This window comes from Mastomys coucha, unplaced genomic scaffold (assembly GCF_008632895.1).
Source record: "Mastomys coucha isolate ucsf_1 unplaced genomic scaffold, UCSF_Mcou_1 pScaffold4, whole genome shotgun sequence".
Classification (NCBI taxonomy): domain Eukaryota; kingdom Metazoa; phylum Chordata; class Mammalia; order Rodentia; family Muridae; genus Mastomys; species Mastomys coucha.
Window position 1 is genome coordinate 56,122,880 of NW_022196910.1, and position 25,294 is coordinate 56,148,173.

At 40.9% G+C, this 25,294-nt stretch overlaps 2 protein-coding genes across 10 annotated transcripts in view; one reads left to right on the forward strand and one right to left on the reverse strand.

Moving 5' to 3' along the window:
• Ormdl2 (ORMDL sphingolipid biosynthesis regulator 2) overlaps positions 1–1,113 on the reverse strand; it is a 3,216-nt gene extending 2,103 nt beyond the window's left edge. The window contains exon 1 of one of the 3 annotated variants that reach the window (XM_031350181.1): positions 1,005–1,113. The gene's annotated coding sequence lies outside the window, so the exon portion shown is untranslated. The remainder of the gene's footprint in view (positions 1–1,004) is intronic. The other 2 variants (XM_031350183.1, XM_031350182.1) reach the window with 2 other exon arrangements.
• Positions 1,114–1,221: 108 nt separating this feature from the next.
• Positions 1,222–25,294, forward strand: part of Sarnp (SAP domain containing ribonucleoprotein) — a 56,721-nt gene continuing 32,648 nt past the window's right edge. Inside the window, exons 1-6 of one of the 7 annotated variants that reach the window (XM_031350179.1) lie at positions 1,351–1,420; positions 4,634–4,686; positions 11,246–11,279; positions 12,975–13,074; positions 18,266–18,312; positions 19,642–19,709. In XM_031350179.1, coding sequence (XP_031206039.1) covers positions 19,708–19,709 — 2 coding nt within the window. In that variant the 5' untranslated portion in view covers positions 1,351–1,420; positions 4,634–4,686; positions 11,246–11,279; ... (1 more) ...; positions 18,266–18,312; positions 19,642–19,707. Of the gene's footprint in view, positions 1,421–4,633; positions 4,712–11,245; positions 11,280–12,974; positions 13,075–18,265; positions 18,313–19,641; positions 19,710–25,294 lie in introns of those variants that run through there. The other 6 variants (XM_031350178.1, XM_031350180.1, XM_031350174.1 and 3 more) reach the window with 6 other exon arrangements.

The following is a 25,294-nucleotide window of genomic DNA, read 5'->3' on the forward strand; positions in this document are numbered from 1 at the left end:
AAAAAAAAAAAAAAAAGGAAAACCTGAAGGCTTTGTTAAAACTTGAGAAGATGTAATCCCTGAACTTGGGAGGTTGAGGCATGAGAACTGTTTGAGTCTATCCTGGGCTAGAGTGAGATCATTTCTCCAAAACAAACAAAAAGGCAAGAGGGTCTTCGAAATGGCTAAGCTGGAAAAGGTATTTGTCACTACGCCTGAAGACCTGATTTGGATCCCCAGGACCCATACAGTGGAAGGAGAGAACCAACTCCTGCAAGCTGGCAAGCTGTCCTCTGACTTCCATACATTCAGTTGTTAGCGTGTATACTCACTCACACAAGTGGTTTTTTTTGTTGTTGTCAATTTTTAAAAAATTACATTATAGAAATGTAATTTTTACTCAGATCTTTACATTTCAACTAAACATGAAGTAGTAAGTTTAGACTCTGACATTTACTTTAAGGACCAGGGGAATCGGGAGTATTTTAATTTACTTTCTTGAGGAAGTTAATGAATTATAAAGAAGTCATACCCAGAGTCCCACAAGAAAGCTATTCAGTTAATCAAGGGACCAATAAAGAAGGCATTGAGAGTAAAGCTACTTCTAGTCCCCATCTTTTTTCCTTGGGACATGTCCATCCTGTCTCTCACACTTTTGGCATTGTCAGCAGCCAAGCAGTTTCATTCCTTTGCTGAACGTGGGGCGCTGCAAGAACTTACGGAAGGGGTCTGAGCTTAGTCCCTCAAGAAATGGAGTCCTCCCGTTCTAGGGGCGGTTTTAGCTTTTAAACTTATGCTAGCTCTAATGCCTAGTTTTTTGGTTTTTTTGTTTTTTAACCTGTTCTTGCCTGTCCCCCAATTCCTTAAATCAAGTAGAGTCTGCCCATGTTCCTCCCAGAGTCTCAGTTTCGCATGTCACTTTCTTCACGGGACCTCTCAAATCTAAGATTGTCGTTTCGCCGCCCTTCCCAATACTCCCACCAACTTCTCTTCCGTAACCTTTTCAAGTTTCACGCAGCCCATACCTGCCAGCTTCAGGAGCCCGTCCGGCTTGGCTCTTACACCTGTGGTCTCCAGGAAGTAGCCGACTTTCGCCCTGTCTGCGCTCTCCCTATTGGTGGAGCAGAATCCGCGCTGTTCCCAATCATTGGTTGGTTTCGCAATGGAGACATACAATTGGTCGCCTTTTCTATCGTTAGGCTCTGCAAACCCCGCCCTTCCCTGGGTCCACCTTCTCAGAGAGCCTTGGAAAGTGGCCAAGAGGCGTGAGAGCGACTCCGCCTCTGACTAATGGGAAGAGCCGTTGGTGTGAGGTGGGAGCAAGGGCGACGGCGATTGGTTGGATGAACCTGAGCGTCTGAGGTGGGGGTAGCGGTGGGGGTCTGGCAGAGTAAGGCTCAGCAAGATGGCGACCGAGACGGTGGAGCTCCACAAGCTGAAGGTACCGTTACGCGGGGAGGCTGAGGTGGGGTTTTCTGGAGCCTAAATTCTACACGGGGCCCTGCGCCGCCTTATTCCACGTGTTTTCCCGTCAGGCGCCTGTTTACACTTCTTTCCTGGCTTCCGTTGTAGTTTTGTGCCTCCTTTCTTAGGCCTACCATGAACTCCGTTTCTCCTCAGTATTTTATTGCTATAGTTACCTGGTGTTTACCTGCTGTTACCTGTTCTTCTCATTGTTTTTATTTTCTGCCACCCTTCCCCACCCGGCTGTGAAGCGCCTTCTATCTTTTATACTCCTTTCTCATTTAACCTGCATTACGTCAGTGTTCCTTCCCCCGTGTTCCATGCTGACCCAAAATAATGTTTGTTTATTGTTTTTTCCCGGATTGATGTAGTCACTCCTCTTGTCCCAAAGCTGAGATTCCTCAGTTAGCATATAGTAGCATTTTTGCATGTTTAGCTGAATATCTCCCAAACATAACCCAGGAAGTGCTTCCGTTCTCTTTTAACAAGGTGGGGTTAAGACCCCGGACTCGAATTTTGAAATGAAGGAGAGGAGAGGCCTTAAGATAGGTTTCTCGGTGGAAACCTGGAGCAGAGGCATCTCCAAAAGGTTGTAAAATGGCGAACACATTAGCCCTAAAAGTTTTTCGAGTTTTCTCAGGAGGTTCTCAGCGCCCTGCCCTCTCTTAACTATCCTACCACTAGAGAGAGAACGTATATGGTAGTTAGCTGTAATATTGGAGGTGTATGAAGTATGTTTGAAAACCTTAGGATTTTGCTTGTCCTGTTTATCTTTGGGAAGGATCCCAGCTCTCTTGGTGTCACCCCCAACTCCCTTTTTGGATCTAATTTTGTTATTTACGTGTGGCTTTGTGAGTGTATGGTGCATGCTCTTGGAGGTTAGAAGAGGGTGTTGGATCCCCTGGAGCTGGAGTTACAGGCAGTTGTGAGCAGCCTGATGTGGGTGCTGGGAGTAGAATAATTTGGATCCTGAAGAGCAGTAAGTGCTCTTCACCACTGAACCATCTTTCCAGGACGCCTTGGTGTCACTTCTTGGTGACATTCTGAACCACAGGACCTATTGAGTTGTACATTTTGGTAACCCGAGGTTCTTTTCTTGTATGTAGACTTGCCCTTCAATTATTATTCTGTAAGGACAATAATTCCTTTCAAGAAGAATTAAGAAACTATGTTGATTATTGTTTGTGTTTCACAGGAAGCTTTATTGTCAGTTGTTTTGGTCACCTTATTCTGGGAATCTCGTACAAATCAAACTTAATAAAAACTGAGAACTCTTCCTTCCTTTCTTTCTTCCTTTCTTCCTTCCTTCCTCTGGGAATCTCGTACAAATCAAACTTAATAAAAACTGAGAACTCTTCCTTCCTTTCTTTCTTCCTTTCTTCCTTCCTTCCTTCCTTCCTTCCTTCCTTCCTTTCTTTCGACAGGATCTCACTCTGTAGCTCTAGCTGACCTGAAACTCACAGAGATCCTACCTTTCTGCTCCCGAGTGTCAGGATTAGAGGCATTCACTGTCATGCATTGGATTGTGGTGGTTTTTAAAAAAGATTTATTTATTTTATGTGTACAGGTATTTGTATGTATTTCTGTATACCTGCAGAGTTACAGATAGTTTTAAGTGTCCATGTATGTGCTGGAAATTGAAACTGGGTCCTCTGAAAGAACAGTCTGTGTCTTAGCTGTTGAGCATCTCTCCACCCATGAAAACTCTTCATCTGTCTTAGCTGTTGAGCATCTCTCCACCCATGAAAACTCTTCATCTGTCTTAGCTGTTGAGCCATCTCTCCACCCATGAAAACTCTTCATCTGTGGTCTTAGCTGTTGAGCATCCCTCCAGCCATGAAAACTCTTCATCTGTCTAGCTGTTGAGCATCTCTCCAGCCATGAAAACTCTTCATCTGCCTTAGCTGTTGAGCCATCTCTCCACCCATGAAAACTCTTCATCTGTGGTCTTAGCTGTTGAGCATCTCTCCACCCATGAAAACTCTTCATCTGTGGTCTTAGCTGTTGAGCATCTCTCCAGCCATGAAAACTCTTCATCTGTCTTAGCTGTTGAGCATCCCTCCAGCCATGAAAACTCTTAATCTGTCTAGCTGTTGAGCCATCTCTCCAGCCATGAAAACTCTTCATCTGTCTTAGCTGTTGAGCATCCCTCCAGCCATGAAAACTCTTCATCTGTCTAGCTGTTGAGCCATCTCTCCAGCCATGAAAACTCTTCATCTGTCTAGCTGTTGAGCCATCTCTCCAGCCATGAAAACTCTTCATCTGTCTTAGCTGTTGAGCATCTCTCCAGCCATGAAAACTCTTCATTCTTTCTTTTTTCTTTCTTTCCCTCTTTTCTTAAAAGTTAATAATTGGGTCTGGAGAAATGACTTAGTGGTTAGGAGCACTCTTTCTTTCAGAGGACCTCAGTTTGGATTCCAGCACCAAAATCAAGTGGATCACAACAACCTGAACACACAAGCTTCAGGGGATCTGAGTTTCTCTTCAGGTGTCTTCAGCCACCTGCTTCTGTGTCACACACATACACACAGAGGAAAAAAAAAACTTAAAAAATTGCTGTGTTTTTGTCTTTAAAATTTGTAAATGAAGGTGTTTAGAAAAGGCCCCTATAATTTAGTCTGTTAAGGTGACATTATTGTTTGAAAGCAAATGTGTTTCTTAACTGTTGGACTCTCAAATTTCTTTATTGGATTTTTATGTTATTCTAGTTACTGTTAACTTGATGTAGCTGTAATGGATTATTATAAGTTTTCTAGTGATTACTTGAACAAATAAGGAAAAATTGAGCAACTCCCTCCATTTTTTTTTAATCTGTGTAAGTTATGTAGTTCTGTACTGCTATACATGTTACAAAACATACACAGAAAATTAATTTTTAGGTGAAAGAGATTAAAAATTAGTGGGCTATTCGATATTCTCTTGTTTGTTCCCCTTTTGAAATCCCAGAGTAAGTCACTAGTTGTCCCATGACTTTCCTTTATGGATATTGTATTTGTTTATGGAGTTCCTCCTTCCACCATACTAGTATTTGTTAGTTCTTAAGTTTTCATTTGATTGACTACCTCACTTATCTAATGTTTTTTGACCTGATTTCAGGTATATAGTCTTAAGAGGACACGAGGCACTCCTGAGGGTGTAAGCAGGACTTACTCTTTAATCATATTTGCTTGTTTTTGCTTTTTTTCTCTAGAGCACTTCTTAAACTTTTGGAGGTCACAGATATCTTTGAAACTCTGATGAAAGGTACGGACCCTCTCCCCAGACAAAGGCATGTACAATACTTTGCATGCAGTTTAATGGGCTCCACAAAATTACCTTGTAGCCCTGAGGAGTCCATAGACCTCTGGTTAAGAACCCATATACATTCTGACTTTGAAGACAGTGTTAGACTCTAGTGTTGACCTTGAATAATCTGACTTTTTGGATTGGGTTTCTATTTTATTTCATTTATCTTTGAGACAGGAACTTTCTGTAGAGTTTTTCTTGACCTTGAACTCTAAGGCCTAAGATCTGTCTGTCTCTGTCTCTTAGTGCTTGGTTTAAAGGCAAATGCCACCTCTCCTGGCCAATTTTGGGTTTTAAATGCCTTAAAAACACACTTCCCAAGTCAGGTGGTGGCACACGCCTTTAATCCCAGCACTCAAGAGGCTAAGGCAAATGATTCTCTGAGTTTAAGGCCAGTCTGTTATACAGAGCAAGTTCTAGGACAGCCTAAGCGACTCAGAGAAGCCCTGACTCGAAAAACCAAAAACGACATCAAAAAGCAAATAAAAAACCTCTTTCCAAACTGGGCATAGTAGTGCATGTCTCTAGTCCTAGCAGTCAGGAGACAGAGGCAGGTGAATTTCTGTGAGTTCCAGGCTAGCTTGTTCTACATAGTGAGTTCCAGGACAGTCAGGGTGGCATGGAAAATCCTGTCTCAGAACAACAAAAAACCAAACTCTTTCCATTTTTATAAAGAGAAATTGGGGACTTTAGTTCAAAGAAAAGGCATAAGCTTTGAAGTAGGAAGGACAAAAACATTTGCATTGAAATAGAAGGCCATATCAAGTGCAAATTTCTGAAAAATCTGTGGCATTATAGTCATTCTGACTCAGTTGAAAGACTGGATTGTGGTTGAGGATGTCTTGAACTATAACAACCAGATTTATAATCACACATGATAAAAGGGACTCTAGTGGAGAGAACCAGAAAGATCTATAATAATGTCATAATGTAGCAAACACTGTTTTAAAATATTTGTGTTTTTTTTTTTTCTTTTTTGGTTTTTCGAGACAGGGTTTCTCTGAGTAGCCCTGGCTGTCCTGGAACTCACTCTGTAGACCACACTGGCCTCGAACTCAGAAATCCACCTGCCTCTGCCTCCCGAGTGCTGGGATTAAAGGTGTGCGCCACCACCATCCGGCAAAGACAGGATCTCTTATTTCATGCTGCCTATTCGAGGTGAGTTGGCCTCCCAGATTCTAAAGATTCTTTTGTGTCTGCCTCCCTTCTCACTGTAGGAGTGCTAGGATTACATGCTACCTCATCTGACTTTATGTGGGCAGGCCCTGCTGAGCTATCTTCAAACCCACTTTCCTTTTTTTAGGTTAAGATAGGACTTCACTCTAGCCCAGACTCACCTTAGACTCATGGTGATCCCTAACTCAGACAAAAAGAGCCTTCTTAAGTTGTATAAGCATCCTCTCCCTCTCCCTGTCCCCCACCCCGTGTGTGTGTGTGTGTGTGTGTGTGTGACAGTTGTGCTTTATAGCCCATCCTAGTGATAACCCTGCCTCCATGACTTCTCAGGTGTTGGGATTACATGAGGTATACCCTCTTCAGAAGGAGGCAGGAGTTACATGAACTATGAAGTCACTTCTCTAGCCTTTAGAACTTTTGTCTCTTGTAGCTGTAGTATAGGTAGAGAAGCTCTTGAACATTTGAGAGAGGAGCCTGATCTGATGAGTTTGTCTTCTTTTGGCACTGTTGAGGATGGGGTCTAGAGAAGAGACTTACCCAGTTCAGTGTGTATGATGATAGTCTTCCGGACTCAGAGGACTTTCACAATCTCTGCTAGTCTCCTTGTTCAACACTGTCTTACCCTCCAACCACCACGCTTAAGCTATTTCTTTAGAATGACTGTTTTCTTTATTTGCTAACATGTCTGCTATGGGGCAAGCACCAGTTTGATACTATCTATACATATTAGCTGATTTAATTCTCATAATAAATCTTACTCTTTAAAGTAAAATGCCTCTATATCATTTCAAAAGAAAAATGGAGGCCCAGATCCAGTAATTGATTAATTTGTCCTAGTTCTTGTGACTAATAAGTGATTTGTCAATCCAAGCAATTTGTATGCAAATTTCATATTAATTTTCATTAAAATTTTCAATGTAAATTTATTGTGTGTATGTGTGTGAATGTGAGTTTGTGTGTGCCATCGCATGCATATGGACATCAAAGAACAGCTTTTGGGAGCTGGTTCTGTTCTTTCACCTGGGGTCAATGGCTATAACTCAGGTTGTCAGGCCAGCATGGCGAGTACTTTTTACCTTCTGACCTAGAAGAAGGTGTTGGATCCCCTGGAACCAGAGTTACAAACTGTTCTGAGCTTCTGTGTGAGTGCTAGGAATCAAGCTTGGGTCTCTGGAAGAACCACTGAGCCATCTCTTAAGCCCTCACATTTTTTCTTTTTTCTTTTTTGGTTTTTTGAGAAAGGGTTTCTCTGTGTAGCCCTGGCTACCCTGGAACTTACTCTGTAGACCAGGCTGGCCTCAAGCTCAGAGATCTCCCTGTCTCAGCCTTTACATTCTCTTTAAAAAAGTTTTTGTTTTTATTTGTTTTTTTAAAAAAATTGCATTATTTATTTTAGTGTGTGTGCTATGCCATGCATTTGGAAGTCAAAAGAAAACTGTCAGGACTCTTCTTCCACTATGCAGGCACTTGATTACTTAGATCATCAGGCTAGGCAGCTTACTTTGGGGATCCCTGTCTCTGCCTCTCCAAACTGGAATTACAGAAGGATAATTCTGTGAGTGCTGGGGAAGGGTTGGAACCGATAATTTACCCTTTGAGTCATCTCTCCAGCTTTCTTGGTTGTTACAAGACAGTCTTGCTGTGTAATCCAGGCTAGCCTCAAACCCTGTATTCTTATCTCTGCCTCTTGGGTGCTGGGGATATAGCTGTGTACTATCTTGACTGTCTAGAGGCCATATTCTTAACTGCCACATTCTGAAGTCACTGCAATCATTCTGTGTAGGGAGGAGCCTTACTTACTTCTTTTCAATGTTTCTCAGTAAAGAATGCTATTGACTCATTCTATTAAAAAGCTTCCTATAGCCGGGCAGTGGTGGCGCATGCCTTTAATCCCAGCACTTGGGAGGCAGAGGCAGGCTGATTTCTGAGTTCCAGGACAGCCTAATCTACAGAGTGAGTTCCAGGACAGCCAGGGCTATACAGAGAAACCCCGTCCTGAAAAACAAACAAACAAAAAAAACACCAACCAACCAAACAAACAAAAAACCCTTCCTATATACTCTCCCTGCTTGCCTGCCTATCTGACCCACTAAGTACTCCAGTCATTGTACAAGGAAAAAAACTAAACAAACAAACAAAATCCAACAAACTGCTATCCCCATTTCCAAATGCTACCCCGTCTGAAGAACTGCAGAAATACAGAGCATGCCTCCTAGTTGTAAAGGTCTCCCTTCTGTAAATGTCTGCTTTCTAGCTTTGACACTTTGGTGTTAGATCTTTACTTTAAAACCAAAAAGATCATCTTTCAGACCAGACATATTTGTGTTCTGATCTGCATATAGGAATTCTAGAGTGTTTTCTCCTGTTTATTTACCATAGATTAATAACATGTTACACTTCATAAAATAAGAATATATAGCTATCACAAGAGCTGAGAATGTAGCTTAGTTTCTAGAGTGCTTACCTGTCCTAGATTCGATTTCAAATATTGTATAAAACCTGTTATAATGGTGTACACCTGTAATGCTCAATACTGGAAAGGTAGAGGAAAGATGCTTAAAAGCTCGAAGTCATCTTTAAGGATATACCAAGTTAGGGGCAGCCTGCGCTACATTAGATTTTGTCTCAAAAGGGGGGTGGGGCTAGATAGATGACTCATTGGGTAAAAGTGCTTGCCACACTAGCCTGATCTTCTCAGTTCAGATCCTGAACCAGTGGAAAAGCTGACACAGTGGATGTCTGCAGTCCTAGTACTCCTGATGAGAAGGAGGCAGACCTGTAAGCGCTCAGGCCAATGAGCCTGGAATGCCAAATGTGTATGTATGTGTATACCCTTGTACACCTGAACATGGATACAAACACAAGTATTTTAAAGAGTATATGTCCAGCCTAGTATGGATGGCTATTACATAGTTTATCAAAGGTCTATAATTTCAGCTGTGTATAATTGACACTTATTTTGGTAGTAACTTCTTTCTTTAAAACTTCAAGGTACCTTATCTTTTTGCTTGCTCTTACCATTTATTTTCATGTGTATGAGTGGTTTGCATGCATGTATGGACACCTTGTTTACGTAGTGTCCTTGGGAGCCAGAAGAGGGAGATAGTTCCCATAGAACTGGAGTTATAAATGGTTGTGAGTCATGTGGATGCTGGGAACTGAACCTGCGTCCTCTGTAAGAGTGTGAGTTTTCTTCACTGCTGAACCACTTCACCAGCCCTAACAGAATGTTTTTGTTTCATTGGTTGGTTTTGGCTTTTGAGACAGGGTCTCACTATATCATCTTGGCTGGCCTGGAACTCTCTGTAGACCATGCTGGCCTCGAGCTCAGAGATCCATTTGCTTTTGTCTCCTGAGTGATGAGATTAAAGACCTGTGCCATTACACCTGACTGCTTTTTTATTTTTATTTCTGTGCATCTGTGTATGTTTGTATGAATGTATGCCTTATGTGTGCAGGTGCCTATGGAGACCAGAAGAGGGTTTTAGAGTCCATGGATCTGGAGTTACAGGCAGTTGTGAACTGCCAGACATGGGCATTGAGAACCAAATTTTGGGTTCTCTGGAAGAACAGCAAACTCTTAATTTCTAAACCATCTCTCTGGCTAGAAATGAACTGTTGAGCCAAATCTTCATTCATAAAAAAAAAAAAAGTGTGTTTATGTGTTCATGGCAATATGGAGCACATGTGGCCGTCAGGACAACCTCTGCCATGTGGTTCTCAGGGATGGAACTCACTTAATCAGGCTTGGCAGTAAGTGTCTTTACTTGTTGAATAACCTACCCAGCTTTCATCTAGTTTTTGTATGAATGAAGATTTGAATCTTGAATAGAAGATTTCACATATGTACCTATTTATTTTTACTTTTTGAGACAGGCTGTCATATAACTCAGGCTGGTCTTAAACTCACTTTCTAGCTGAGGCTAACCTTGACCTTTTCTGACCCTCCAGCTTCTGTCTCCTAAGTCCTAAGGGATTACAGGCATGTGCCAACACTTTGGCTCACTCTTACCTACTTATGTATGTGGTGCTGCAGATGAATTCCAGGAGTTCATATATAACAATTAGTCACTTCTAATGATCTGCCTTTTTTTATTTAAAAAATGCTTCTTTTATTTTTTTCAGCTTCTAATATAGTTACACCATTTACCCACCACCATACATACCCTCCTTGCAAACTCTTCCACGCACCCTCCTTTTCAAATTCATTGCTTTCTTTTTTCACCAATTATTGTTATATACATATGTCTTATCTGTCAGTCTCTCTCTTTCTCTCTCTGCACACATCCCTAAATACATTAGTACAACATGCTCAGTCTGTATGATGTTAATGTGTGTATGTTTTTAGGGCTGACCATTTGGTTTTTGGGTTTTGGTTTTTGTTTTTTGTTTTTTGTTTTTTCAAGACAGGGCTTCTCTGTGTAGCCCTGGCTGTCCTGGAACTCACTCTGTAGACCAGGCTGACCTTCGGCCTTCCTCTGCCTCCCAAGTGCTGGGATCAAAGGCATGTGGCATGACCATTTGGTATTGATAATCAGTTTTTATGCTCCTCTCTGGGGAAGATTGTTTCTCCCACTCTCAGCATTCCTTAGTTGCTTGTAGTTTTTTGTGTGGTGTTCAGGCTCCTGGGCTTGTTCCTCCAACCCTACATTAGAGTGTTTATTGTTGTCTTTATTAGGCAGTCATGTTGCGTGCAGCTTCTGACATTCCTAAAGAGACATAGTCTTATGGCAAACTTAAAACATCTTTTTAAAATTATGTCTTGTGTTTGGGCATGTGCATATGGATGCAGATGGTCAAAGAGATCTAAGAAGGAAAGCAGAGGTTGTTAAATTCCATGTAGCTGGAGTTACAGGCAGTCTGGGTACTCTTGATGTGGGTGTCTTCTTTAGTTCTGTCAGTTACCCATCTATAGCTTGCAAGATTGGTAAGTATACATTTTTACTGATTTAATAAAGTATGTCTGAGGGTTGGAGAGATGGCTCAGAGGTTAAGAGCACTGACTGCTCTTCCAAAGGTCCTGAATTCAAATCCCAGCAACCACATGGTGGCTCACAACTATCCATAATGAGATCTGATGCCCTCTTCTGGTGTGTCTGAAGACAGCTACAATGTACTTACATATAATAAAAAATAAATCTTTAAAAAAAAAAAGTATGTCTGGTAGAAATGGAAACAGTTTGTTAAGTAAAAGGAAGGTATTTTTGAAAATGGAATGGGTTAGAGAACTGGGATAAGTCCGTAGCTCAAAAGCCCTGGGTCCCCAGTGTTATGACCCCCTTATAAGTCACTTCCATAGGAGTCACCTGCTCTTACATTGTATATCATGTGCTTTTCTCAGGTGTGCTCTGTCCCTTACAAGTAATCCTGATGAGGTAGGATTTCCAATCTTTTTGCCACCTGGCTTCTTTAATATGTTATTATTTTAAAATGTTTTTATTAGCATATATTAATTGTGCATAAAAATGTTTCATATGGCATCTTTTATATGTGTACATAGTGAACTTTAGTGGTATTTAGATACTCCCATCCTCTCTTGCTCCCTTCTAACTCTTACTAATCCTCTTCCCAACAAGTCCCCTTCTATATACGTACGTTTTTGTTTGTTTTTTTTTCTTCTTCTTGTGACCCAAGAGTTTGATTAGGGTAGGTTGTCTATAAGAGCAGCAGGAGGACTTTCTTTATGGAAGCATGGGCACTCACCATCGGTTACACCACTGAAGAAAAGATCTCCCCTCCCCCATGACCATTAACTGTTCAGAAATCTTCAAGGAGGGATGGGGCTCCATGTGAACCCCTTGCTCTTGCATGACAAGGAGTTGATATGGTCCAATTTTGTTCAGATCTGGTGCAGGAACTCAAGCTGCTGTGTAATTTAGGAATTTTAATAGGGCTGGGGTATATATAGCTCTAGAGAAAGAGAACTTAAACAACCTGTTTAAGGTTCTGGACTTGAAATACAGCAAAGTAACAGCAAAATAAAAAGCTAAATATCAGTCTGTGGGAGGGTGTTGCATATGTTTGTTTGGTGATGTAGATAGAACTGTTTATTGTTGACATTAAGCCAGATAATACATGAACAATGATTAGATTTACAGATATGTGTGTGTGTGGTATATTGTAATAACACATTTGGGATAATAGATGTTTATTAGTCCATTTTCTACCATTTATGACAAAACACCTGAAGCGGGTGTACTTTTTAAAGAGATTTATTTATTTCCCAAATCTGGAAATGGAAAGTCCCATCAGTATAGTGTTTCCCTGTAAGAGGTTAAATAATGGCGGCAGCAATTTTGAGGGGAGATTACATGGGAGGAACAAAAGCTGGAGGTTAGTGAGAGCTTAGGACAGGGTCTCATAGAATGAGTCTAGTGTGAAGTGTTGACTGTGTTGGTGTTGAAGTCCTGGTCATCTTACCTCCATTTCCCAAGTGCTGGGATTTCAGGCTTATATCTGGCCATTGTTATTCTTTTATATAGACCTGATGTTTGGAGAATTAACCTAAATTAATTCATTTCCTTTGATGACCTAAATACTGCCCAGTAAGCTCCACTTTTTTGGGGTAGGGTGGGGTGGGGTGGTAGGAGTGGGTTTTTCTACTGGCCTTGAATTTTTGATCCTTCTGCCTCCATCCTCCAGCTGGTAGGATTAATACTGTATGCCACTGTGTCAAGCTGCTCTACATTTTTAATAGACCCAGAGCCATTATATTTGAGGACCAAGCTTTTGACAAAAACTGTGCTTGGAGAATCTGTCTTTAAAGACACTGGGTTTCTGACTGAAGATTGATTTTTCTCCCTTTCTTATGTTGTTGACAGTATAATCTTTTAGAACTTTCCCCTTAGTTATTAAAAAAAAATTCACAAATAGATTATAGTTTTGCTTAAGTGTAATGTTTTTTCAGTGTATGTTTTAGAAAGTCCTGTGATCTTGGTCAGGGTTAGTAGTTAGAATTTGGGGAATGACCATCATCATTGTTACCTCCATCTTCTCTTTTGTGAGAATGACCTCTTTTTTTATTCATAGGTATTAAAAAAGTTTGTTTGTTTGTTTGTTTGTTTTCTCAGCTTGCTGAACTAAAACAAGAATGTCTTGCTCGTGGTTTAGAGACCAAGGGAATAAAACAAGATCTTATCAATAGGCTCCAGGCATATCTTGAAGAACATGGTAAGTACTTTGTGGAGGGAACATGATGTGAGTGAAGCATTAATGTGATGTGAGTTTCAAGTTCTGACACTTTAAAAGATTTCTTCCTTTTTCAGGTAGTTGGTGACATAAGCTCTAAATTGACAACATCAAGAAAACTTTTAGAAATGGCTATGGTGGCTCATACCTCCAGTCCTTGCACTCGGGAGACGAGGCAGAAGGATTGCCTTAAGTTCAAGGCCAATCTGACTTACAAAGAGTCTTATCTCAAACAAAACAAAATAAAACAAAAACCAACAACAGCAACAACAACAAAAAATACTGTTGGGTTGAGCCAGATGTGGTGACACCTGCCTGTATTCAGTACCCAGTAGACTCAGGCCTGAGAATCAAGTGTTTGAAGCCAGCCTAGGCTACAGATTGAGTTCTAGGTTAGCTAGAGCTACATAGTGAGATTCTGTCTCAGAAAAACAAAACTCTGTGTATGTGTGTATATACATGTATGTGTATTAACATTTTTTATACTAAAGAGATAAGATCTTACATCTCCTACCTGGCTGTGTATGTTTTAGTATGTTATTTAAATATCAGGATGGAAGAGGCTGGAGTCTCTAGTTTAGAGCATATGTTGTTCTTGCAGAGGACCTGGGTTCAATTCCAAGCACCCACATGGTGCCTCACAACTATATGTAATTCCATTTTGAGGGGATCTGATGCCCTCTTCTGGTACACATGATGTATATACATAACATGCAGGCAAAACACTCATACATAAAAAATAAAATAATGAAATATTAAGAAATTGGCCAGTCCTATAATCCCAGCTGCTTAGGAGGCTGAGCCAGAGAATCAAAATTTGAGGCCCAATTAAGCAACTTAGTGAGACCATTCCTTTAAAAAAATTTATAATGCTATCACTAGTTTAAGAGCTTGAAGGCTTTAATTTTAATCTGTATTGTAAAAAGTTTCATTAAATATGTTTGGACGGTCACTGATAACAAAATTAAGTGTTTATCCTTAACAGTATCAAAGACAAGTGTCTGAACCCTTGAAATCCTTAAACTAGGTGATCTCTGGTTCCTCTTATACTTCGTATTCCCCAATTCTACCTTGAGAAAGAAATAGCCCCGCCTTCATGTAAGGCACATGTTATCATCCCAGCTTATCTGTGTCTTTCTAATTTTTATTCATTCTCTTTTATCCCCATTCTTCATTTCCTTCCTTTAAATACTCTTTAGACACCCATTCTTAGGTATTTGATATACTCATCAAATGTCTTTAGACACTGGAGAGATGGCTCATTAGATCAGGACATTTGCTGTGCAAGCATGAGGACCTGGATTTGAATCCCATCATCCATGTTAAAAGCTGGTTGTGCTCTCACAAACCTATGTGTGCTGTGGGTGATGAAGATGGGAGGATTCCGTAGGCTTGCTGCTTAAGACTAGCTCCAGGGTCAATGTGATAACCCTCTCAGTGGAAAAGGTGGAGAGTGATGGAACAGGACTGTACATAATGCACCACACACATATTCATACAAACACATAGAATTGACATATAAAATAGGAAGATACATTGCTTAATATTTTAATTCTTATCATTGGTAATGAGTCCATACCTTCCTTTCGCTTTCATCTCTTATTTATTTACTTATTTATTTAGTGGTTTTTTTTTTTTCCCTTGAAGCAATGTTTCTCTGTGTAGACTTGGTTGTCCTGGAACTAACTTTGTAGACCAGGCTGGCCTCAAACTTGGAGATTGTCCTGCTTGTGCCTCCTAAGCGCTGGTACTAAAGGTGCGTGCCATCACCACCTGGCTCTAATTATTATTTTTTAAGTTGTATATATGAGGATTTGGGAAGATAGTCTAGTATGTGAAGGCTCTTGTTGTATAATCATGTGGACCTGAGCTTTGATTCCCTAATAACCAAGTGGAGTTTGGGTATCAATGCTGCCTGTACTCTCTCTCTCAGTCCTGGGGAGTGGCAGTGGGGTGATCCTGGAAGAGCCAAGTTCAGTGAGGCACCCTGTCATCAGGGGTGTAAGACTGAGCATATTAGAGTAGGATGCCTAACTTCTTCTGGACTCCACATATGCGGGCATACTCACCTGCACGCACACACATGCACACCCCTGAAGCTCGTATCTGTGGCATGAGGTTTTGTGGTTATTTGCTTTATTTATTCCATTTCTAGAGTTGCATTCTGTGAAATATAGCTACCACAGATTGTTAGCTTAAGATTTTTATTACATTTCTCTGTGTGTGTGTGTGTGTGTGTGTGTGTGTGTGTGTGCGTGCGTGCGCGCGTGTGCATGTGTGTATGTGTGTGTGTGTATGTGCACGTGCCATGGTATATATCTCAAAGTCAGTTGACAACTTTCAGAGTCAGTTCTCTCCTTCTCCTTGTGGATCCTTACACCATTAATAACTACTATAACTGTGATCTTATGTTCTCTCACAGGCTACCACATTTTATGATCCATCCCTTAACAGATTCCTGTATTGCCCTATTAGTATGTAATTATATAAAGTATTATATGTTAATATAGTGTTAGGATATATAATTCTCTTATAAACTACTTTTCTTCTTTATGTGCCTTTTGAGATTATACAATATATGCCCAGATTAGGATTGTAATCATTGTATATTCAGGAATGTATTTAAATACTTAATGTGATTTAGCACTGTCAAGTTGCTTCCTAGAATTGCCCTGTAAATCTGTATTCTTTATTAGGACATCAGGGTTCTTTTCTTTTAAAACAAACAACTTTATTTATTTTTAAAAGATTTTACTTGGGACTAGAGAGTTGCTTTTGTAGAGGACCCAAGTTCCCCATTCTCTTTTTTTTTTTAAAGACTTTTTTGTTTATTATATATAAGTACACTGTAACTGTCTTCAGACATCCCAGAAGAGGGTGTCAGATCTCGTTAAGGATGGTTGTGAGCCACCACATGGTTGCTGGGAATTGAACTCAGGACCTTCAAAAGAGCAGTCAGTGCTCTTAACTGCTGAGCCATCTCTCCAGCCCCCAAAGTTCCCCATTCCTTCATGGTAGCTTATAACCATTTAGAACTACAGTTCTGGGTGATATGATTCCCTCTTCTTTGCCCTTAAGAGCACTGCATACATGTACACATATACATGGATCCAAAACACCCAAATACATTAAAAAAGGATTAAAAAGTTATTTTATTTATTTTTATTTTTTGATTTTTTGATTTTATTTTTGTATTTATTGTATGTAAGTACACTGTAGCTGTCTTCAGCACACCAGAAGAGGGCGTCAGATCTTATTAGATGGTTGTGAGCCACCATGTGGTTGCTGGGATTTGAACTCAAGACCTTCAGAAGAACAGTCCTTGCTCTTAACCACTGAGCCAACCTTATTTTTATTTTATTTGTGTGGGTATGTTCTTGGGGTCTTAGGAGGCCAGAAGAGGGTGTTAGATCTCCTGGCTGTGGGTGATGATGTGGGTGCTGGGAACCCAGCCCACATCCTCTGCTAGTGCTCTGCCACAGTGCCTCTGCAGCCCTCGCAGGGCTTTATCTCTATCAAGCATTTGATTTGGCATTCTTCTATCAAGCAGCCTAGTGTTGCTCATTTGTTGGTTTTAATATACTATACTTTTCTCCCTGAAGAAAGTTTAAATGCTGTCTCTGTTCCAAGTTCTACCTTCTTTGCCCACAGGTGCTAGAGTTACAGTCATGGGATGCTATGCCTGGCTACCCTGTTGTTTTTAAACACAAATGTCTTTGTCATTGGTCTTTAAAGTGTGTGTGTGTGTGTGTGTGTGTGTGTGTGTGTGTGAGAGAGAGAGAGAGAGAGAGAGAGAGAGAGAGAGAGAGAGAGAGAGAGAGACAGAGACAGAGAGACAGAGACAGAGAAACAGAGGTGTGTGTAGGGTGGGGAGGGAGAGGGAGAGAGAGGGGGGAGTGTCTATGAATGTTCTGTCTTTACAGACACCAGAAAAAGGAATCAGATCCCATTACAGATAGTTGTGAGCCATCATGTAGTTTCTGGGAATTGAACTCAGGACCTCTGGAAGTGCAGTAAGTGCTCTTGATGAGCCATCTCTCCTGCCCCTGTCATTATTCTTTTTATGATTTTTCCCTTGGTGTTCTTTAGTATGAGTGTTTAGTTTTGAAAAAAATTTTTTCACCTATTTTGTTGTGTGTGTGTATTTATGGGTGGGTGTGCACATGTGGGTTACAGGGAGTGTGAATTGCTTCATTTGGATGCTGGGATCTGAACCCTGGTCCTGAAGAACAGCAGTACTCTTAACCCTGAGCCATCTCTCCAGTACCATTTTGGAGGTTTTTTGTTTGCTTGTTTTTATTTTTATTTCTAAGATTCATTTATTTATTATGTATACAATGTTCTGTCCACATATATGCCTGCAAGCCAGAAGAGGGCACCAAATCTCATTATAGATGGTTATGAGCCACCATGTGGCTGCTGGGAATTGAACTCAGGACTTTTGGAAGAGCAGCCAGTGCTCTTAACCTCTGAGCCATGTCTTCAGCCCCTATTTGCTTGTTTTTAAAAGAAATCCTTCCTACCACTAGATCTCCTGGTGTTTTGCTTATGAGCCATCTAGCTTTCTACCACTTTCAAAGATATTTTCTTCATTATTCTGTCACAACCCTCCCCCTGACACACACACACACATACACACACGAACATACTCATTGAGTTCAACTGTTGGGTATTGTACTTAGGAGCCATCCACTTTGTCATTTTAGACAGGCTCTGTCACTGGGATCTGGCTGTGCTTGGCTCCCCGGGTCTGGAATTACAGGGTACACCAGCATACCTATGCATGCACCATGCACCTTCTTTTGTTGTTGTTGCTTATTTAAGACAGGGCATTATATAATAAGCCCAAGATTGCCTCTCTAACTGAGAATAGCTTTGAATTTACTGATTGTTTTGCCTCTATCTCCCATGCACCATTATACCCAGTCCTAAATATTTTCTTTAGATTAATTTTGTACTGTGACTTAATTACAACCTAATTGCATTTAGGTTTTCAGTTAGGTGGAATTCAGTTTTATGCTAACATTAGATAGAGATCTGGTTTTATTTTCTCTAAATGTATATTATAGGAATTGTGTATTACCTTCATCATTGAGTTGTAAAGCAAAGAGGTTGTAATTTTACTCTTACCACTGTGATCAAGGCTTGACCTGAATATTTTAATGTTCTTTAGCAGAAGAAGAAGCAAATGAAGAAGATGTACTGGGAGATGAAACTGAGGTAAGTTGGGAAAAGTTACTCACTGGCCTGCTAATGTGTCACTGCTTTAGCTGAATTGCTTACTGTTGGTGGTTCTTAGATGCCTGAGAAGAATAAAAGACTTGTTTTGGCATTCTTATGTTGTCTCTTGATGGATATTCCTTTATTTTCTTTTTTTGTTTTGTTTTGTTTTGTTTTTGTTGTTGTTGTTTTTTCGAGACAGGGTTTCTCTGTGTAGCCCTGGCTGTCTTGGAACTCACTCTGTAGACCAGGCTGGCCTCGAACTCAGAAATCCACCTGCCTCTGCCTCCCAAGTGCTGAGATTAAAGGTGTGCACCACCACCCCCTGCCCTTTATTTTCTAATAGAATTGAATTCATGATTTTGAGCTAGGGTCGTATAGCCCAGGCTGGCCTCAGATACAATATGTAGCTGAGGATAATCTGAGCTTCTGGTCTTTCTATTCCCACCTCCTGAGTGCTGCCGTGTCCAGTTTATCTTTTTTTTAAAATGGATATATTTTTGTTGTTTTTTTTTTTTTAATGGAAAAAATTGCATGTGTAAGTTTATGAAATACTGAGTTCAAACATGTAGAGTTGAGGACAAATTTTCTGGAGTTAGTTCTTTCTTTCCACCTTGTTTGAGGCAAAAAAAAAAATTTTTTTTTTTTTTTTTAATTTGTTAATGATGAACTCTGTACTCCAGGCTAGCTAACCCTTGAACTCCAGAAACTTCTTCAGTCTCAGCCATGCGTCTTGCTGTGGGAGTGCTGGGTTACAGATCAGCATCATTGCGTCTGTCCAGCTTTTACCTTGGTGATGAGAATTAAACTTAGGGTCTCATGACTTCAGCCATCTTGTGGCCTTAATGGGTAGTTTTTGAAGATTTTATTTTACTTTGATTATGTGTCTGTGTGTGGGTATGCCATGTGCATGTGCGTGTGGTGCCTATGGAGGCCAGAGGTGTCAGATCTCCTAGAGCTGGAGTCAGAGGCAGCTCTAGGGAAAAATTGCATGTGTAAGTTTATGAAATACTGAGTTCAGACATGTAGAGTTGAGGACAAATTTTATGATCTGCCTGAAATGAGTGCTGACTCAGGTCCTTTGAAAGAACAGTGTGCACTCTTAAGTACTTAGCCATCTTTCCAGAACCCCTTACGGATTTTTTTTTCCTTCTTTTTCTTTTTGGTTTTTTGAGACAGGGTTTCTTCATGTAGTTCTGACTGTACTGGGATGTGCTTTATACACCAGGTTGGATGGATTCATGAGTGCTGGCTGGGATTAAAGCCATCACTGCCTGGCTCTTAATGGGTATTCTTCATTTATGTTAACCATGTTTCATTTGGTTTTAGGAAGAAGAACCAAAGCCCCTAGAACTGCCTGTTAAAGAGGAAGAACCTCCTGAAAAGGCTGTTGATATGTAATTATCACTTTTTAATAATCTGTGGGTTTTTTTTTTCTTTACCCCCAGAGACAGGATTTCTCTGTGTAGCTCTTGCTGTCTTGTCTTGCTTTAATAGACCAGGCTGGCTTCAAACTTAAAGAGGTCCCCTGCTTCTAATTCCCAGGTGGTGGGATTAAAATCGTATCCTAATATTAATATGCCTGATTTCACCTACTTTTTGAGACAAGGTCTCTGACTGGCATAGAGTTCACATTAGTAGAATGACTGGTCAGTGAGCCCTAGGGCTCATCCTGTCTCCACCTTCTTGTGCTGAAGTCTTAGGCACCTGCTCCACACCTGTCTTTCACAGTAAACGTGGGGCTTGAACTTAGTTCTCCAGGTTTGTATGGCAAGCATTTACCAGTGGAACCCTTAGGATCCCAAATAGTGCTTTAAAAAGTACTGTTTTAAAGTTTCATCCATTTACTTATTACATATTCCCACTGACCTTTTCATTTCTGATAAGGTCAGGTGTTTTTAGAAAGGTCTGTTTTAAGTATGTTTCCAGTGAAGAAAATAAAATTTCCTCCAAGTTATATGTTAGGTAATTAGAACCAAGTTAACTTCAATATAGGCACAGTTCAGTTCTCCTAGCCTTTGTTCTTTGTGAGCCACTGTAATAGATTATTCACTTAGACTCTATGATTCCCTGTGCATTGCAAATTTTTATAAAGTTTTTTAGGACTAGCCTTTGCCTCCAGAGTGCTGGGATTAAAGGCATGCTCCACCATGCCCAGTCCTGTACTCGAAGTTATCATAATGGGTAGTGTAGACAAAACAATGTTCATAATGACTTAACCTGTAATGGTCAGTGTAGGCTAGGTGAAATTATAATGGCATGATTCAGATGGACTTTTGCTACTGGCTAATCAGTCACAGTGTTTTCCAGGCATGAAATAGATAAGAAGCCTGTTGCATTTCTGTTTGATCTGTACAAGCAGAAAAATTCTCAAATATAAAGAAGGACTACATTAGATCATGACAAAGGCAGTCTGTCTTAGTTAGGGTTTTATTGCTGTGAAACACCATGACCAAGGCGGCTCTTATAAGGACTACATTTAATTGGGACTGGCTTACAAGTTCAGAGCTTCAGTCCATTATCACCAAGGCGGGAACATGGCAGTGTCCAGGCAGGCATGGTGCAGGAGGAGCTGAGAGTTCTACATCTTTATCTGAAGGCTGCTAGCAGGATACTGACTTCCAGGCAGCTAGGACTAGGGTATTAAAGCCCACAACCACAGTGGCGCATCTATTCCAATAAGGCTACACCTCCTAATAGTGCTACTCTCTGGTCCAAATATGTACAAACCATCAGCCAGTGAATCAGTGTTCAGACTTGAGCCAGTTTGCAGACATAGAACCACTTGAATGAAGAGGTAGCCAGGGGTCCCTGAAGAAGGGCCTCAATAAGATACCTAAAAGTTTTGCCATTAGCCTTTCAGTTCTTCCCCAGGGGGACCTATGGGTTTTTACAAGGGTAACTGTACACTGAGGGAAAGGGAACAATTATACTCTCTGGGGTCTTTTGGATACTGGTTCTAAATTGGTGCTGCTTTTGGAAAATCCCAAGAAACGTCATGACCCTCCAGTTAAAGTAGGGGCTTATGGAGGCCAGGTGATTTATGGAGTTTTGGCTGATGTCTGACTCACAGTAGCCCAGTAGTTATCCAGTGGTTATTTTCCCAGTTTCAGAATGTATAATTAGGATAGATCTATTTAGAAGCTGGGAGAATTCTTACATTGGTTCCCTGACCTGTGGAGTGAAGGCTTTTATGGTTGGAAAGGCTAGATGGAAGCCTGTAGAGTTGCCTCTGCCAGGGAAAATAGTGAATCAGAATCAGTATTGCATCCCTGGAGGAACTGCAGAAGTTAGTGCCACCATCAAGGACTTGAAAGATGTAGGGGTGGTGGTTTCCACCACATCTCCCTTTAACTCTTCTATCTGGTCAGTGTAGAAGACAGATGGATCATAGAGAAATGACAGTTGACTATCAAAAATAAAATCAGGTAGTAACTCCATTTGCAGCTGCAGTACCAGATGTAGTGTTCTTACTTGAGTAAATTAACACATTTCTGGTTTGTGGTATACAACTATTGACCTAGCAAATGCCTTTTCCTCAGTATCTGTCCATAAGGACCACCAGAAGCAATTTGCTTTCAGTTTGCAAGGCCAGCAGTATACCTTCACAAAGATATATATATGGCCTCAAAGACATATTAACTCTTCTGCACTGTGTCATAATTTAGTTAGAAGGGATCTTGACCATCTACACTGGTGCACTATATTGACAACATTATGCTGAGCAGACCAGGTGAGCAGGAGGTAGCAATTACTTTGAACTCATTGGTAACACACATGCGTATCAGAGGATGGGAAATCCAACCAAAATCCAAGTACCTCCTGCCTCTGAAATTCTTAGGAGTCCAGTAGTATGAGGCATGCAGAGATATTCCTTGTGAAAGAAGCACAGTGCTCAGTAGGCCTATTTGGATTCTGGAGACAGTATTCCTCATGTGAGTGTGTTACTCCAGCGCATATACCAAGTGACTTGGAAAAGTTGCTAGCTTTGTGTGGGGTCTGGAACCAGGAGAAGGCTTTATGACAGGTCCAGGCTGCTGTACAGGTTGCTGTACCCCTTGGACCAGATGATCCGGCAGACCCAATGGTACTTGGGGTATCAGTGGTAAATAGGGGTGCTGTTTGGAGCCATTGGCAGGCTCCTATAGGTGAATCACAGAAGGAGTCCTTTGGGATTTTGGAGCAAGGCTCTACCATCATCTGCAGACAACTATTTTCCCTTTGAAAGGCGGCTCTTGGTCAACTATGGCCTCAATGGAAACTGAAGGTCTAACAGTGGGCCTCCAAATTACCATATGACCTGAACTGCCCATCATGAGCTGGGTGTTACTGGACCCTCAAAGTCATAAAGTAGGACATGCTCAGCAGCGGTCTATTATCGAATGGAATTGTCCACTATCGGGCTGAGCAGGTCCTGAAGGCACAAGCAAGTTACATGAAGAACTTTCCTAAATTCCTGTGGTTTTCACTCTGGTTAGGGGTGGGGTGGGGGCAGAGACAGTGCCTGGTGTAATAGCTATTCCTGGTTGTCAACTTGACTATTCTGTAATGAACTACAATCCAGAATTGGAGGGCACATCTGTGATCCAGGCTGGAAGATAGTTTCATGGCATAGTGACCATGAAAAGCTTAAGCCCAGGCAAGGTTGTACAGGCCTTAATCACAGAGGCTGGGGCAAGGAGATCTCTCTGAGTTCAAAGTCAGTTTGGGACAAAGCAAGTCCCAGATCCACACCTTTAATCTGGACCACACCTTCTGCTGGAAGCCTACATAGGACATTGGAAGAAGGAAGATTCACTCTTCTTGCATTTACTCGCCAGCACATTTGTTAGAACCTACTTCTACAGAAAAGTAGCTTAAACAACTAACTAACCTTGTGGGACTGAGCAACTACTGGAATTTTTTTTTTTTTTTTTAAGATTTATTTATTTTATATATGAGTACACTGTAGCTGTCTTCAGACACACCAGAAGAGGGCATTGGATCCCATTACAGATGGTTGTGAGCCACCATGTGATTGCTGGGAATTGAACTCAAGACCTCTGGAAGAGCAGCCTATGCTCATAGCTGCTGAGCCATCTCTCCAGCCCAGCTACTGGATTCTTGTACTTCCCATCCACAGCTGCCCATTGTTGGCTTAGATGAACTATGGACTGTAAGTCACCACAATAAATTCTCTCAATATGGAGAGACATTCCATAAGTTCTGTGACTCTAGAGAACTCTAATACATCTGGATTGAGGATTTGAAACCTCAAAGCCCTCCTTTCCTCCTAATAATGGCACTCCCTTGTGACCAAACATTCAAATCTGTGAGCCTGTGGGGGACTTTGAGCAAGGCCACACCTCCTAAGCCCAGCTGGGGCCTACTTGTAGAACCTGTAGCCGGTACTATTAAAGCCACAGTTACTTTGCAGAATACTTGGGGTTTTTTGTTTTAACTTAATTTTCCCCATGCCCACTTTTATCCTAAGATTAAATTGAGGACCGCCTGTATACTAAGTCTACAATCTATGCTTTCAGCCTGCAATATAGATTTATAATTAGATATAGTACCTAGAGAAAATGATTTAGTGAAATAGTTTTCAAGTATTTTGGGGATTTCTGGTACAAGAATAAAGAGCAAATGAATGTAGTGATAATTAGCTTGTTTGGGTTAAAAGTAAAGAGGTTTTTTTGGAAATGGATCATATTAGAATATGTAAAATATAAATCTGATTTGATAGCTTTAATCCTATTAATGGATTTTGCAAGAAAGACATTAAAAATTGGACAGTATAGTAATTTTGCTTTGCAGAGAAATAGTTATGGTTTTAGGCAAAACTATATGGAAAGAAATACTTTTGTATGTGACTGGATAGAGAAATTAGTCAGTGAAGAATAGAAATTTCCCGTGAGTCCTGTGAGGGTGTGATGTGTATTTATTGCTTGTGTTTAATATGTCTAAGGGAATCGGAATATAGCATGAGACGTTCCCTCTCGGGTTCTCTTTTTTACTCTGCGGTTTACTGTAATGATTTTACGGTAATGTTTTTAAGATGTGAACATTGGGGCTGAGGTTGTAATTTAGTCGGTAGAGTACCTAGTGTACTAAGTTCTGGGTTAAGTCTGCAGCTCTGAGGGAAACTAGATGCAGTGCTGCATGTTTTTAATCCCAGCACTAGAGAGGTGGAAGCTGAAGAATCCAAAATTGATATCATTCTCAGTCAAGTATTTGAGATACTGTCTCAAAAACAACAAAAAATAAACCAAATGAAAATGTGGAAGTCATTATCCTGAAGTTGATGGAGAAGACTGGCTCTGGCTTCCCCTGCCCCACAAGGATTGGGATTTAAAAGGTGTGTGCCACCCATCCCTAGCTTTTGCCCATCTTAGGAAAAAGAAGTCACAGAAGTTTATGTTTTACTTGAAGTTTAATTTTCATTAAAAGTAAGTTTTAGTGGGCCTGGTGGATCAGGCCTGTTTGTTTTGTCTCTAGGTAAGGTTTGTGAAACAGCTCTGGCTGTTCGGGAGCTTGTTCTGTAGACTAGTTTGACCTTGCTTGCCTCTGCCTCCCCAGTGCTGGTATTTGTTTTTTTGAGGCGGGGTTTCTGTAGCCCTAGCTGTCCTAGAATTTGGTTTATAGACCAGTCTGGCCTTGAACTCACAGATATGCTCTTGTCTCTTCCTCTCAAATACAGGACTTAAGTGTGAGTGCTACCATGTCTGGCTGTACCCAGGCTTTTAATCCCAACACTTAGGAAGCAGAGGCAGGCAGAGTTCAAGGCCATCTGGTCTTTATAGGAAATTACAGGCCAGCCAGGGTTACAAGGTGACACCCTGTATTAAAAAGACAAAAAAAAGTTGGGGAGTATGTAGTAGTGCAGTAGCGCACACCTGTAATATCAGCACTAAAGAAGTGGAGGCAAGAGAGTTAGGAATTTGAAGAAATCTTTGGCAGAATGAGAGAGGCCATGTTTCAGACAATAGCAATAAAAAAAAAA